Source organism: Lupinus angustifolius, chromosome LG04 (assembly GCF_001865875.1).
Source record: "Lupinus angustifolius cultivar Tanjil chromosome LG04, LupAngTanjil_v1.0, whole genome shotgun sequence".
NCBI lineage: Eukaryota > Viridiplantae > Streptophyta > Magnoliopsida > Fabales > Fabaceae > Lupinus > Lupinus angustifolius.
In genome coordinates, this window is record NC_032012.1 from 7182311 (window position 1) to 7197475 (window position 15165).

General features: G+C 34.9%; 2 protein-coding genes across 5 annotated transcripts in view; one reads left to right on the top strand and one right to left on the bottom strand.

Moving 5' to 3' along the window:
• On the top strand, nt 425–5542 carry LOC109345397. Of its 2 annotated transcripts, none has more exons than XM_019584376.1 (3): nt 425–804; nt 1968–3595; nt 5527–5542. In XM_019584376.1, exons 1-2 carry the CDS (start codon nt 699–701, stop codon nt 3560–3562), a joined length of 1701 nt encoding a protein of 566 aa, XP_019439921.1. In that variant the 5' UTR covers nt 425–698; the 3' UTR covers nt 3563–3595; nt 5527–5542. The 2 variants fall into 2 exon arrangements, 1 of the variants encoding a protein (XP_019439921.1); XR_002107410.1 differs by lacking the exon at nt 5527–5542 and adding an exon at nt 3776–3821 and having other exon boundaries at nt 426–804; nt 1968–3644.
• Nucleotides 5706–15165, bottom strand: part of LOC109345398 (protein CHROMATIN REMODELING 20) — a 31724-nt gene continuing 22264 nt past the window's right edge. For 2 of the 3 annotated variants that reach the window (XM_019584380.1, XM_019584377.1), the window contains exons 16-26: nt 13525–13666; nt 13170–13319; nt 12989–13044; nt 12603–12906; nt 11757–11892; nt 11002–11063; nt 10553–10779; nt 9369–9572; nt 7856–7934; nt 7547–7779; nt 5706–6378 (exon numbers count right to left, since the gene is read on the bottom strand). In XM_019584380.1, coding sequence (XP_019439925.1) covers nt 5985–6378; nt 7547–7779; nt 7856–7934; nt 9369–9572; nt 10553–10779; nt 11002–11063; nt 11757–11892; nt 12603–12906; nt 12989–13044; nt 13170–13319; nt 13525–13666 — 1987 coding nt within the window. In that variant the 3' untranslated portion in view covers nt 5706–5984. The remainder of the gene's footprint in view (nt 6379–7546; nt 7780–7855; nt 7935–9368; nt 9573–10552; nt 10780–11001; nt 11064–11756; nt 11893–12602; nt 12907–12988; nt 13045–13169; nt 13320–13524; nt 13667–15165) is intronic. The other variant, XM_019584378.1, reaches the window with a different exon arrangement.

Here is a 15165-nt window from a genome sequence, read left to right on the forward strand (position 1 = left end):
TTTTTATTTTGTTTTAAATCATTATTATTTTATAAGTTAAAGTATTTGTCAAATACTTTCACAATTTCATCTCCATTCAATAAATATACCTATCATCTTTTGTTATTAATTAATTATACTTTTTATATCTTAAAAACAAACATGTAGATGTTTTTTCACCAATGAGTAAAGAATAATTTCTTTCAAATGTATGTTTGTTTATCCTAACTAATATCATTTATAGAAACTAAACCTTAATCTTGTAATGTTTTTGAATATAGCAGAATCTTAAATTACCATACCAAAGCATTTGGGTACATAAGTGTTTTAGTTAAAATTGATTTTTTAATAATAAACAAACTCTAATGATAAGCACAAATAATGATGAGAGGAAAAGGTCTAAGATAATAATGAAGGAGAAATCTTAAAGAAGCAACTTAAAGTCCAACTTGAGAGACAACCTCTTAAAAAAAACAGCAGCATCTCTGCAAAAGAACATAGGAGAGATGAAAAGAGAGGAAGGAGAAAGTTGAAGACTTGTCTTACCAAACCAACAATCATTCTCTTTCTCTCTCTTCTTCATCTCACTTTCAAGGCAACAAACACTTCTCTCTCTCTCTCTCTCTCTGGTCTTGTTGGAGTTATAGAAGAAGATTCACTCTGAAAACTTATGCTTTTCTCTCTCTGCTTCTTTGTGCCTTATTATACTCATTGAAGGAATGTTTGGGTGTGATTTTTTTTGCTGGGGTTGTATTCCTCAAGAATTCTGTGACAATGACCCACACCCCTTTTCTCTCCCTTCACCTCTTCCTCAATGGCCACAAGGTATCTATATCTTTAACCATTCAATTGTTAAGCAAATTTAGTTTTTTTGTGGATTTTAATTATGGGTCTTCCTTGTTTTCTTCTTCTATAATGGAATTTCTATTTAGATTTGAGTATTTGACTTTTTAACAAGTTTATTTATTGGATCAGGCACTGTTCTTGTTGTTTCATGATGTTTTCCGCTGATCAATCAAACGAGATAACATACAAATTTTGTATCACTAAATTGATCACCTTTGAAAAGCGTTTTTGTTCCATTGATTTTTGTGGATGTATTCATGAACCATAGTTTCAGGAAGCTGTTTTACTTGGGACTAGGAAGTAGAAATTTGAAATAAACTTCTTAAATAATTAGTTCAGAATTGAATTTTGTTACTATTTTTGTCATTTTCTTCTATCAGCCGTTTTTATGGTATATTCTGAAAACATTTTTTTTTCCTTTGAAAATAAGTCTCAGTAAATTTATTCACTTTCCTATTATAAACTTCCACTGTATAGCCTTCAGTTAATTTCCAAGGTTTTTCAGAAAAACCAAGTGTCACTACTCCACCGGGTTGAGGAAAGCTCTTATTTGTGTCTTTCATTGATTTGATTTCACGTTTTCTACCACAAATGGTTATGGAAGATCTATTTTTGATGTGATTTTCTGGAAATAGCACTAGTCAATGCTCTTCCATGAAAAGTCATGTACTTATCGATAAGATTTTTTAGATGGAATGAAGTGATCATTTGGCCTTGCTATGATTATTGCTTTAGTTAGTTTCATCCTTCTCTCATTTACTATCCATCATTACTTATTGCTTTGCTTCAAAGATGGTTAAAAGAACCCTTTTTTGAAAGGAAGGGGGGACAAGGGGGCACTTCATGATGTTACTTATTTTTACACTCCAACCAGAATTTCTTCACATGATAAATGCTAGGCTTAGATGCTTAGTTTGTACTTGTGTAGTTGTGTTTGATATGTATGCATGAAGTTACTATCTTTATTGCATATTTGGCTGTAGTAAAGTGTGATGAACATCTTACTGCATTAATCAAAATTAGACTCGTGATATCATTAATCTTTTACTTTGGTTGCAGTCTAATTGATTTTTTGTTTCTATGCTGCTGAATATTTGTGGCTTAATCACCCAGTTGATCTGAGCTTGTTATGATCTGATTAGGTAACGGGTTTGCTAGTGGAAGAATAAGCCTTGGAAAAATAGAAATCACCAAAGTAACCAAGTTCGAGAGTGTCTCGAGATGCACACGTTTGGGTGGAAAATCACAGGGTTTCACATTTTATAGACCTTCGGAGATTCCAGATGGCTATGTCTGTCTAGGTCACTACTGCCAGTCCAATGACCAGCCATTGAGAGGGTATGTCATTGTGGCCCGAGAAACTACTTCTGAACCTGAAGCCAATTGTTCCAGTGGCTCTTCGTTAGAATCTCCAGCTCTAAAAATGCCACTTAACTACTCTCTGATCTGGAGCATGGATTCACATGATGAAGGTGCTTACTTTTGGTTTCCAAACCCTCCAAAGGGTTATAAAGCCATGGGCATGGTAGTCACTAGCAAACGGAGTGAACCTGAAGTTAATGAAGTTAGATGTGTGCGAGAAGATCTAACAGAATCTTGTGAGACTTCTAAACTATTGCTATCAGTAAGCTCAACATTTTCAAAAAAATCATTTCAGGTTTGGAACACACAGCCCTGTGATAGAGGAATGTTGGCTAGAGGTGTGCCTGTTGGGACATTCTTCTGTGGCTCCTACTTGGCTGCCGAGCAAGTGGTCGATGTCGCGTGCCTGAAGAATCTTGATCCTGCATTGCATGCGATGCCAAATATGAACCAGGTTCATGCACTCATTGAGGATTATGGTCCTACTGTATACTTCCATCCCGGCGAGATATACTTGCCATCATCGGTGCAATGGTTTTTCAAGAATGGAGCACTTTTATATTCAGAAGGCAGCGAAAAGGGTAAAGCTATAGATCATCAGGGCTCAAATCTACCGAATGGAGGAACAAATGATGGTGCCTTTTGGATCGATTTACCTACCGACAATGATGCGAGAAATTATCTAAAGAAGGGAAACATAGAGAGTGCAGAACTATACGTTCACGTAAAACCCGCATTGGGAGGAGCCTTTACTGATATCATGATGTGGGTTTTTTGCCCCTTCAACGGACCAGCCACCCTTAAAGTGCCACTGACGAGCATTGAAATGAGTAGGATAGGCGAACATGTCGGGGATTGGGAACACTTCACCCTTCGTATAAGCAACTTCACTGGAGAGCTATGGTCTATGTTCTTCTCAGAGCATAGTGGAGGTAGATGGGTAAATGCATTTGATCTGGAGTATATTAAAGAGAATAAACCAATTGTTTATTCATCGAAACATGGACATGCTAGCTACCCTCACCCTGGGACTTATCTTCAGGGATCATCCATACTAGGAATAGGAGTACGCAACGATGCAGCTCGAAGCAAATTTGTCGTCGATTCAAGCACGAGATACCAGATTATCGCGGCCGAGTATCTTGGTAATGGAGCCGTTACCGAACCATGTTGGTTGCAGTATATGAGAGAGTGGGGTCCTACCATTGTATATGATTCAGGATCTGAAGTAGAAAAGTTATTGGATCTGCTTCCAGTGTTTGTTAGATTTTCTGTGGAGAACTTACTTGAATTGTTTCCAACAGAGCTTTATGGTGAAGAGGGTCCAACTGGTCCAAAGGAGAAGGACAATTGGCTGGGAGATGAATATTGCTAATTCTGCTTCTTGTTACCATCTTTTGCTATGTTAATATTTGTGAACTCATTGATAGTTACTTTTCCATTCATTGTTAATATTGAAACAGTGTTTTAAATTGTGGTCGCGGTTATGTGGCCGTTGTGATGTGAATTACAGTCGTTACGATGTGAATTATTTTTCAAGTAAAAAAATATTTTTGATATCGGTGCGGTCACCTGATGTGATTGTGTTGCAAGGAATACAGACCAACCATTTTGTCTTGGATATGTGAAAAAAATTTATGCCATCAATTAAGGACTTGAAAATTTTAAATGTAATCATACTAGCCCTTCTAAAAACTTAATTGGTGACAAAAAAACTTTTAATTTCATTAAGGACTGAACCAACGGATTACTCTAGAATATTTATATCGAGGTAATGGTGTGTTCTGTGTAGCTGTGGCAAAGTTGCCAAGGTAAGTGGATCAAGACACTTCATCATGTTCGTGTATCAATTCTAAAATGGGAATAAGTATCTTTTTAGAGATAAGTAGTTGTTTTTTTTTTTATATTTTTAATAGTAAAAATGTGATTTCATAATAAACAAAAAAAGTAAAAGTGTCCTTACACATAACCTTTTGTATGTTATTGTGTGATACTTACCTCTTCATCTCATTAATGGAGAGAAACCTTACTCTTGAAATGGGTATGTCTACATTAGTAGTAACTTATTGAGTATAAACGTTCCTTGGTGCTTGAAAGATTCGTAGCTAAACTTAGTCTTTTTAATGTTTAGGTCTATCAACCAAATTTATGAAAGATCAAAACGGAGAGAAGGGAAAAGGAGGGAGAAATTTTCTCTTGTTTGATTATGGTAGATGCACACAAAACAAATGGAAAACTGTTTTGATGACACTTTTGCTCTTAAAATATAATATGAGGACATTTTTATCCTGCAAAATGGAAAATAAGAATTTGCCTTTCCAAGTAAGGTATTAACTCTGAGGTGACTTTTTTGTTTTAAGGTGATATTTTTGTTTTGCTAAGAAATTGTTTCTCTCACCCAACTTTCCTTTTCAACCAAATAAATGGAGGAAACTTTTTGGCACTTCTTCCTCATTACTTTCATTTTTTCTCATATCAAACAATATAAAATTATATTCTTTTTTTCACATATTTTACTCTCTCCATCTTCTTTCTCCTAGTATGTACTTCCCACCCTCTCTAACCAAACAAAGCATTATATTAAGTTTATATGAATACTCATAAACATAACATACAACTGGATTTAAAGTAGCTCCACTCTACCATTAGGGTAGAATGAAACCCTGGAGCACAAACACAATCAGACTTCCTCTCACCAAAGTTTAAAATGTGATTCTCCACTTCTTGAACCACAGTGTGCCTGTACCATTATGCTAACACTATTGTTTCACATTATCACAATATTATTCATATTTACTCAAAATATAAATAGAGTGTAATGTTTATGCACAATGTAAAAATTTATACATAATTAATACATCATTCACTATTCACTTGTAGTACTTTATATTTAAGAATCAATGATAATTGAAAATAAGCGGTAAACAAAACAGTGACAGTATAGTAAAAACTCTAACACTATATTAGTGTATACACCATTTTCTCATTTAAGTAATACAAAGTGCATAATACATTTTGTGTATACATGCATAAATATTAGACTCCATTATTTAGTATTTTGTTTAGGTAATATTTTATAATTCAGGATAATTTTACTAACAAGTTAGTTAGACATATTTGATAATTAGTTGAATCAAAGCATGTTAAACATGATATGTCCCTCGCTTATAGGAGTATAAATCAGCTCGTCAAAATTGCTACATTTACAATAATCTACAAAACAATGAAACATTGCCTCAATTATCACATACCTTTTCATTTGACAGCTTCTCCACAAAAATACATTCGAGAATTAGTATTAAAAACAAAGTAAGAGGCAGTCATTAGTAGTCCATCTCTGTATTTTACTATTTGTTTATTCAAATTTTTGTTCAACTTGCCTCCAATAGTTCATCTTCAAAATCCAGAAAAATAAAATATGCATGAGACTTCCACCTAATGAAACCCGAGAGACCCGAGAGAGTAAATGCACGAAGTCTTACGGATACGAAAATGCTCTTCAAAATCCAAAATTAAATGTAGAAATAAGACACCATATCTGTTATTGAAATCAACTAGAGCATATCTCACAATTAGCTATTTCTATAAATCTGGACAAACATAAGTTGAGCATATATCCCAAAGGCAAAGCTCTTAACAGTCCAGAATAATAAGGAAACATTTCTATTCTTTATGGTAGAAAGGATTCTGTTTCATATAAAAGAAAAAATGGGAACACGAGGGATAACCCAATTACAACAACAAAATCTGATTACAATTCATATATGAACATTGAAGAGTTCAAACCTTGTCATCCTTCACCTTGCCACGCTTCCATCTTTATTCAACACCTCTTCCCACCTTATCTCCTGGGCGCATTCCCCGCAAATTGTACTGCAACCACGTTTTACGCTCTGACTTCGAAGCGTAAGGATATGCACAAGTTTGGTGCACTTTCGGGTGAAGAAACGATTCCTTAGCTTATTTTTTACAATGGTTAGTGGATCTGATACAACAAATGGTTCTGTTTTTGGTATTTCTGGCTTTTGAACTGCCATAGACTCAGCAAGTGGTACTCTCTGCACTTCTTCCCATTCTGATTGCAGTGATTTACGATACACCTCCCAAGCCATATCTTGCTCCTCTTTTGATAGCTTTTCATCTTCATTTTCTTGTAACAGGGTTTCGTGTTCGTGATAATTGGCAATCCACCTAGTATCAAAATTTACATTAGATAACGCATCAGATACATAACACAACAACAACAACCACTATGCCTTTTTCCCATGCAGTAGAGTTGGCTACATAATTCAAATAATATCATATGTTCTATCATAAATCTTTAGGCCGTATTAGTTTCATTTCTGAAGTGAACATGAAGTCCGGATTGAATAGATACTGATAAAGCGTATTTCGTGATGAAAGTTGCAAGTTCTGATCCAGGATTGAGAAAGAAATCAGCAGCACACAGTCTCTCTTTGTCTCTAATCATTAGGGTACCCTCTTATCTACACTCCTTATTTTGATTCTAAAGATCTCCTACACATGATCAAACCACCTACAAGGCTACAACGAGACACTACCAACTTTTCTACTATAAGTGCTACCTCAACTTTATCTCCATTTCATCCCATCCTACTCATATCTTGTCTGGTGAGTCCCACTCATCCAACACAACATCATCCCTACGACAAGGTGTATTCTCTTGTTGGCTTTTTACGGCCCAACATTCAGTTATTATTGACTAAATAAAGCTCTCCGTATTCCCTGTGCTATGAAAAATAAATGAGTGCTAGTGGGATTGTACACCTAAGTATTACTATAAATAAGAGTACTAGGTTATGGAATTTATTCTCTCTTTTCCACTCTCCAATTGGAAAAGCTTAAAATTCTGCAACATATAAATACTGCCATTAGCACAGTTAGAAATCTAGGCACTCAAACTAGAACAATCTGGTTCAACTAGTGACCTAATTGTGCCAAATTCAAGCTCCAGATGGCACATTTGACCTGGCTTTATCCACAAAAGGGAAAAATATAGTCCACAATAATTGGGTTCAGAATTTCAGGAAAATAAATTGCAACAAGAGTGGCAAATGCTACCATAAAGATTCAGCTACACCACTGAGTCAACGACGCCTATAGATCGAAGTTTTAGATTCTCTATTTGTTAAGAAAGCTATAACTTAAAGCATAATATGTCTATGGATAGTGAGATTGTAAGTTAACTAGTTGATTAATACAATGCCTAAATGGAAAATGTCGTGTTTATAGTGACAAAAAATTTCAAGGAGAGGGGATCACCCTATTCCAAGGTTAGGATGTGCTCTAAAAGATGACCTACTAATGAAGGAAATGGCAACCAATCAAGAGAACCTACCGTGGATGATGCTTGCCAAGCAAGCTTTCCATTAGCTTATCGGAATTACTGCTTCCATTTGAATGTGGTACTGTATGTTTCAGTGTCTGCCCATTTTCTTCACTCAGCTCAACCAAAGTCTCAGGATTCTCATCATCACCAAACTCAAAGAGATGTAACATCTCTTCTTTAGATATAGTCCTATGCACCTGTTGCCTATCAACCACTCTAGCAGCAAGCCCCTCCTTTGTTACCTATACAAACCATTTCTTTATGTTAGAAAATTGACAACTAAACAACCGAAGCATCAAGCAAATCACTTTGTATTACCTGACGCTTATATATTTTCTCTTCCATGGTTCCATGAGCCAGCAACCGGTAGGCAAACACAGGCTTCCTCTGCCCATACCTACAAACATGAAAAGTATTTCAACTTCACTAACATCATTTCCCAATTGATAAGTTGTAATGATCAAATATAAAGTGTTCATTTTTAGAGGGAAGAGTCCATAAGAAAACCCATAAACTTTATGTCATGTGCAAGTTGTCAACACAAACTATTTTTTCTTCCTAATTATCCCTTAAACATTAACTATTACTTAAATTGATCTCTGCATAAAGATAATGTTAAATTACTAATAGTGAAAAAATTTCACTCATGTATTTTGTTTTAAGCTCAACCGCCATATCATGCTGGCTAACATGCATTGTTATAGTGGCAATCAATGTAGGCTAGTAATTTAACATTATTTTTACGCAAGGATCAATTTAACTAAGAGTTAAAGTTGAAGGGGTAATTAGGAAGAAAATTAGTTAATGGTAACTACTTGCAAAAGGCATAAAGATCAGAGGTTTTTATGCATTTTTCCCTTATTCTAAAAATATCCTTACCTGAAGTGCCTAATTTCGCAAATTGTGAGTGAATGGTTTTGCCAGAATTAGGAACTATAGATCACTACATTACAAAGCTGATGCCTGAGAACTTTCAGATAATATCGCAATTGCCTAGCATTAAGCCATTAACTATAGAATAAAAATTGGTTTATTGTTTTTATTTTTTATATCAAAGAAGTTTCATAAGATGACAAGAGGATATCACAAATGAAGAGGACAAGACATCCTCACAAAGAACAAAAACAGAGAAACTAAAACTAGGAGGTATAGCAATGCAACAAAGCATGCCAATCCCTCTGCAAGTCTACGATAGAAACCCCACACACAAAAATGGATAAGGCAGGCACGTAAGGGATGTCAAAAGTGTAACCCTCAGCCAAACAAAGTCTAAAGACGAGGAGTCTCTAAAGACTACTATTCCATTCCAGCTATATACACTAAAGACCAGCAAAAACCAAACACTGTCACAAAGTTTTCACATGTTTATGAGTAGAAAAACCTCTAAATCTAGTAAGGAGGAAACAGTGCAACTCCATAAGGCAGATCCATTTCTTCAAAGAGAGCATACAATCTATGACAAAGATATATTGCTGCCAAGCAATGAAGGAAAATGAGAGTTGTGCTACAATAGCAAATAGATGAATGCAAAGAGATAAAAGGATAAGGTATCCTCCTAAAAAGCGAAAATAAAAACAAAAGATAAAAACATCAATGAAGCAAAGCTACCCATTGGCATCTGTATGTGAAAAGAAAAGAAAACTAGCTTAGCAACAAATAGAAGTTAAACACCAAATCTTATCACAAATAAACTGCTCACTCTAATAAGTTGCCTATTGATGAACATCGCATCCAATTGGCACACGTGATGGTATCCAAAAATACATTTTAACTAATACGTGTACTAGAAGAAAAGTGAATTTCAATTAGAGGAAAATTGAAAAGAGCTTACCTCCATGCTCGATAGATAGCCTGGAGATCATATGTGGGATTCCAAGAACCATCAACTATAACAACACGGTTAGCTGAATGAAGATTAATACCCAAAGAACCTGCTCGAGTTGAAATCAAAGTGCATTTTACCCTCCTATTCGAAGGCTCGTTAAATCTCTCAACAAGTTTCTGCCTTTCAGAGCTCTCTGTTCTTCCATCCAGCCTGGAGGGTTAAATCAGCAGAGAACAATGAATCAGAGAAAAAGTATTCACAATAGGATAGATTTAAATTTTGATGTACTAACCTTAGATAAATAAAAGTTTCTACATAGAGCATCATATGTGCAGTTTGATATGAAACCAATACAGGCGATAAGTATAATATGAACTAACAGAAACCTAATTAGACTAACCGAATAAAACTTATAAAGGGGTAAATATTAACTCAATAGAAGAAACAAAAATTTATCTCATGCACAGATCATTTGATCTAAACTCATAAAGGGGTAAATATTAACCAAATAGAAGAAACAAAAATTTAACACGTACAAAGAACATTTGATCTAAACTCCTAAAGTATGCTTTTATACAAACACAAAAATATGAACTTATAAAAAACAAGATACATTCAATCAAATAACTAGTTTGTGCATCTTTTTTTAGGTTAAAAAAGACAAATGATGAGCCTTGTTTTTAATTTATGAAAAAACATAATTTATGATAGAGGATTATGACGTCGATCGATCCATGTAGCCGGCCCCATCTAGTGGGACTATTTGTTGTTTATAAGACTTGTTTTCACGATTTACGATGCTGGTCAGCAATAAAAGTGCACACTTTACACATTACAAATGTAACTCCTAACCAAATTCAGTGGAATATATATACTAAGAAGTTTAATATTAGGGGTTTTATTAGAACCTTCCCCCCAAACGTGTCTCTCAAAAAGACATCTACAACTACCCACTTAAAAGTCAACAAAAACCTGAGAAATTTTCAAAATGCCAAATAGAAACAATAATACAGAAGGGTGTTTTAAGGCACAAAAATGCAGAAGAGAGTAGAGTGTATCAACAGAGAGAGTAGAGTGCAATCCCCACTACAGAATACAACTTAAAAAATAGCAATCAGTAAAACAAAAAACAAACCAGATGAGTGACAAAAGTAGCAACAAGTTGGACAAAATTAAAATACTGAACCCACCTATACCAGTCTTTACCCTTCTTCCAAAACTTCCCTCGTTTGCCACGTCTAGGCATCCCTGAGAGATAAAGTTCTATTAGGTCTAGGGTTGGTATGCTCTGACTGAAAACTAACACCTTATCACCCACATCAGAACTCATGGTTAGTATCTCAATCAACAAAACCATTTTGCCACTTTGATCAATCTCTTTATAGATCTTTCCATGAAGAAGATCATTCCACCAACCCTGGAAAACGATAAAAGGCATCATTACTAAGAAAATGGTTGTTACAGGTATAATTGATAAAGACAGATGTAGCTTACAATTCACCTGAAGTGATAACACTATATCAGAACAGGAGATCACAACCAAATCAGCCAACATAGAATGTCATATTTTAATTTATTCAAACCGGAAGCATCGACTACAGAACTAACATTAATCAATTTAGTTTGTTTGTTTTCATACCTTCAGGAAAAAGCCAGTATTATTTTTCTTCTGCATCGACTCATTTGCATGCTTAATCTTCTCTGTAAGAAGAAAGCAGAGAACTAAAATCAGGATAATATGAAGAACAAATGATAATATAAGAATAAAGAAAAGGAAACAACCAAAATGCATAATAGTAAATGGATTACACATTACAAGAAAAAAGAATGTGTTTTATATAATTTTATTTCTAGTTAACGACATCTGTCTATATGTTGTACTATCTTATAATAGAACAAATAACTAAAACCGCGAAAGGGGTTTTATATAAACAGCGTAAACATTCATCACGCAGTTCAACTTTTGACCATTTTGGAATTGCTTTAAGGGTACAGCAGAGAATAGGTTTGGAAACCACACCAAAAAAATTATAGTTCACATATTAATTACGAGATTTCCCAAGGAATCGTATTTAACGTAACTGGAACTATGTTTAATAAACTTTCAGTTACCATGCACTACTCAGTTATTAATCCCAAATGGCGAAAATTAATATAAATTGATGACAAATCTGAATATTAAAGAATATAAATATCATTATGAGACATTTAGATAGAATATAAAAAGGTTACCATATCCATAGCGGCTAACACATTAAGCATACAAAAGTAGTAAGTTGAATTAGTTCACTTATTTTTGTAACAGAGAAGCTCATCCAACATTATCTTAATTGATAAATATATCAGAAGCAGACTAGAAGTAGATGCTCATATATCCATATAAATGAAGACTACCTCCAGCAAGCAGATTACAGTCAGAATTATCATCACTGGAGCTATCATCCACAAGAAAATTCTCAACCGGATCTTCATGTTTTACATATTCCTTGTCCTCTTTAGTCAATTGCAAGATCCCAGGGTGATTCCATATCTACTAAAGACAACAAATTTCTTTATCACCATGATATACTAAAACAAAATAGGAAGCAATCATAGTTTAACAAAATGCACAAGACTTCATTTCACTGACTATCCATTTTCAACTCAAATTAAAACAAGTATGAAATTCATACCAAAACTAATAAAAAATAGTTAGCCAATTTTGATACGCAAAATCACGCCAATACATTTTTGTTATGACACTTAATACAACTTCCACCTCAAATTTTAAAATATTGAACACCTTTGCAATTAATCGACAACTCAAATTATTATAATTTGCAGAAGCCATTATCTGCATCGAGTTGATTAACTTGTCAAATAAAGTACCTGCTCCCCTAGTAAATGCACTATAAATAATGTGCCATATGGAAACTGAAACATTTACCCTGGTCAACCAAGTCCAGTCATAGAATTTTGTTTCAAAATTCAGCACAAGGCTGGCTTACTCAACTATTGTCAGTGTAAACTTTAGTTCAAATTCAAATACAGCTTGGTAATTCAATCTATTTTTTTATAAAAGAGTTGGTAACTGATCCATACTATTATAACAAGGGATTCCATAATTGGTGACTAACTCTGACTCGACAGTTTGAAGAAAATGTTCATTTCAAATCAATCAGAGACCCACCATTAAAGAGTTTCTACTAAAGTTACTCAGACAATTAAAATGACTACAAATTTAAGCAAAGGCATACTTACCCGAGCTAATGCCTGGTACCCCGCAAAAAAACTTCTCTTTCTTAGCTTTTCATGAGGCTCCCTGTCCTTGGTGAACCCATGCACATCAAGGAATTTCTTGTACAATGTTCTCTGTAAGGGAGAGAGCTTGACAGTTATCACAAACACAGTTTTAGGTGGTAGATCCTTCTTCACCACATTCATGTCCATTCTTTGGACAAAGCCTTTCAACTGTTCATAGAGGATATGGGATCTTTGGTTCATAATTTTCACATCAATTAGAGTTGAATTAGTGTGTTGACCATTCTCTATAGGGTTTTGGAAGCTGCATAGACAGAAAAATATCTTCATAAAAACATAACAAATCATGGTCTAAAACAGAATAGTGAGAGTAAAGAAAGCCTTGCCGGTTCCTAAATTCATGGCTGCTTCCAAGAAAACCTTCTCTTACAAAATCAACCATCTGTTCAAGAGAAAAAGTAAACGAATCAAAGATTGCATAAAATACAATGTATCTTACAAAATCGAACACTGCATAAAAGAACCAAACTTATACTCATCCAATTTGTAACTTGTATGCAAACTTACACAGTAGTATTCCATGAGATTGTTTTGAAGAGGTGATCCAGTCAGCGCAATTCTCCTCTGAGATTTTACTTGTTTCAAGGCTTGAGTTACATCAGCTTTCGTATTTTTTATCATATGGGCTTCATCACAAACAAGAATGTCTGGTCCATCCTGCGGTAACATGTCATTGTCAACAACTTCAAAGGATGCAAGTGCAAATGTCACAAATTCGAATGTTAGGTTTAATCAAGTGTTAGAGTTTTAATCCAGCCGCTATTCTAACAACATGAAGAAATAATATTTCAAGAAATACCACCAGCAAAAAAAAAGAAATATCATCTAACAACATGAAGAAATGCTATTCACAGAAATTTACCTGCAAAGCATGGCAAATATCTCGGGCCACATGCCGATCTTTCACATGCTTTCCAAAAGACAAATTCCGGAAAGCAGAATAGCCAATCAAAAAGACACCACCTTTAGCTCTCCACTTCGCAAGCAATTCTGCCCTCCTATCTCTGATAGAAAGGAAATAATATTGTGAACACCAACATTATAACTGTGTAAGTTGTTCTGTTGTTGAGATGAAAAAATGAAGATGAAAAAAATAAAGGGGGATCTGGCCGCATGGATCTTGTAGTTGCACTGTTCTATTATAGGCTGGATGTTTAATTGTAATCATAAATCTGATGAAACATTAAAGCAGTGTATCTGCTCATAATTTCATCTTTAAGAAATCAGTCTACAGCAACCAAAACAAAAACAAAACACAAACAATAGAGTCAAACGCCACAGAAATAATCAGATACCTATCCACTTTCTACCAACATGCAAGTAAAAGAGAATTTCCTTAGAAAATAATTACTTAGTGTGTTGGCTAAAAAAAATACAACCACCACAACAACAGCAAAGCTTTGATGCAAAACCACAGTCAATCCAAAGCCAGTAAAAAGATGAGGATTGTGTTGGCTAGTCGACAGCCAACATAAAACTTTGTTGAAAGTATCAGTGTAGTGTGTTTATATCAAAGATAGTTCTTATAGTATGAGAGAGTGATGCAGATATGCTTGTTGTGATGCAGATATGCTTGTTGTGATGCAGACGGTTCTTGTATATGCATTGGTCCTAACTTAGTTCCTTGGAGGTCCAAGAAATAGGAATGGGTTGTGAGGTCCAGTGCAGAGGCAGAGTGCACGAGCCTGGCTCCATGGTGGTCCAAGAAATAGGAATGGGTTGCGAGGTCCAGTGCAGAGTGCATGAGCCTGGCTTTTACTGCAGGAGAAATGCTTTGAATGCAGAGTATTCTTCAAGAACTTCATTTCATGACTTCTGCGTCAGTGATTTACTGTGACAATATGAGCACAGTTCTACTACCTATTAATTCAATTCTGCATTCTCGTACCAAGCACATTGAACTGGATTGCTTTTGGGTAAGGGAAAGAGTCAATAGCAAACAGATGTTTGTTGAACATGTTTCTTCACAACATCAAGCTACAGACATTCTTACAAAGCCCCTATCCACTACTAGGTTCATTATACTCAGACACAAACTCAATGTTACTGATCCTTTTTCAGCTCAACGTGACAGAGCAGTTTTGGGGAGCCCTTGCTTTCAGAGGGGAGGATTAGTGTAGTGGGTTTATGTCCAAGGTACTTAGTTCTGTTAGTATGAGTGACTGAGCTGTTCAGCTGTTGCCATTTGTCAGTTAGCTATGCAATGTACAAAAGACTTCTATTTCAGAAGTTTGTGGTATCAGAATCAGTTGAGAATGAATAACAGAAATCATTTCCCTCTCTTCTCTTTCTACCTCTATCTTCTAGATCTTTCTAGATTCTACTAATTTCTAAGAAAGTGAAGTAAAACATAGACTCGTGAAATGCATTGAGTTACTGATCCTAGAATTCAGGAGACAGATACAAAAACTAAAAAATTCTACATCGCCAATCAATCCAATCAAAATGAACTTGGATGATATGAGTATGCCATTAAATTCAAGAGTTCAGGTTATTTCACAAA

Excerpts from the sequence above, each read along its gene's own strand:
- LOC109345397 (XM_019584376.1), top strand. The coding sequence starts at position 699 with ATGTTTGGGTGTGATTTTTTTTGCTGGGGTTGTATTCCTCAAGAATTC. Across the intron at positions 805-1,967 it reads TCTTCCTCAATGGCCACAAG|GTAACGGGTTTGCTAGTGGA; the intron begins GTATCTATATCT and ends TGATCTGATTAG.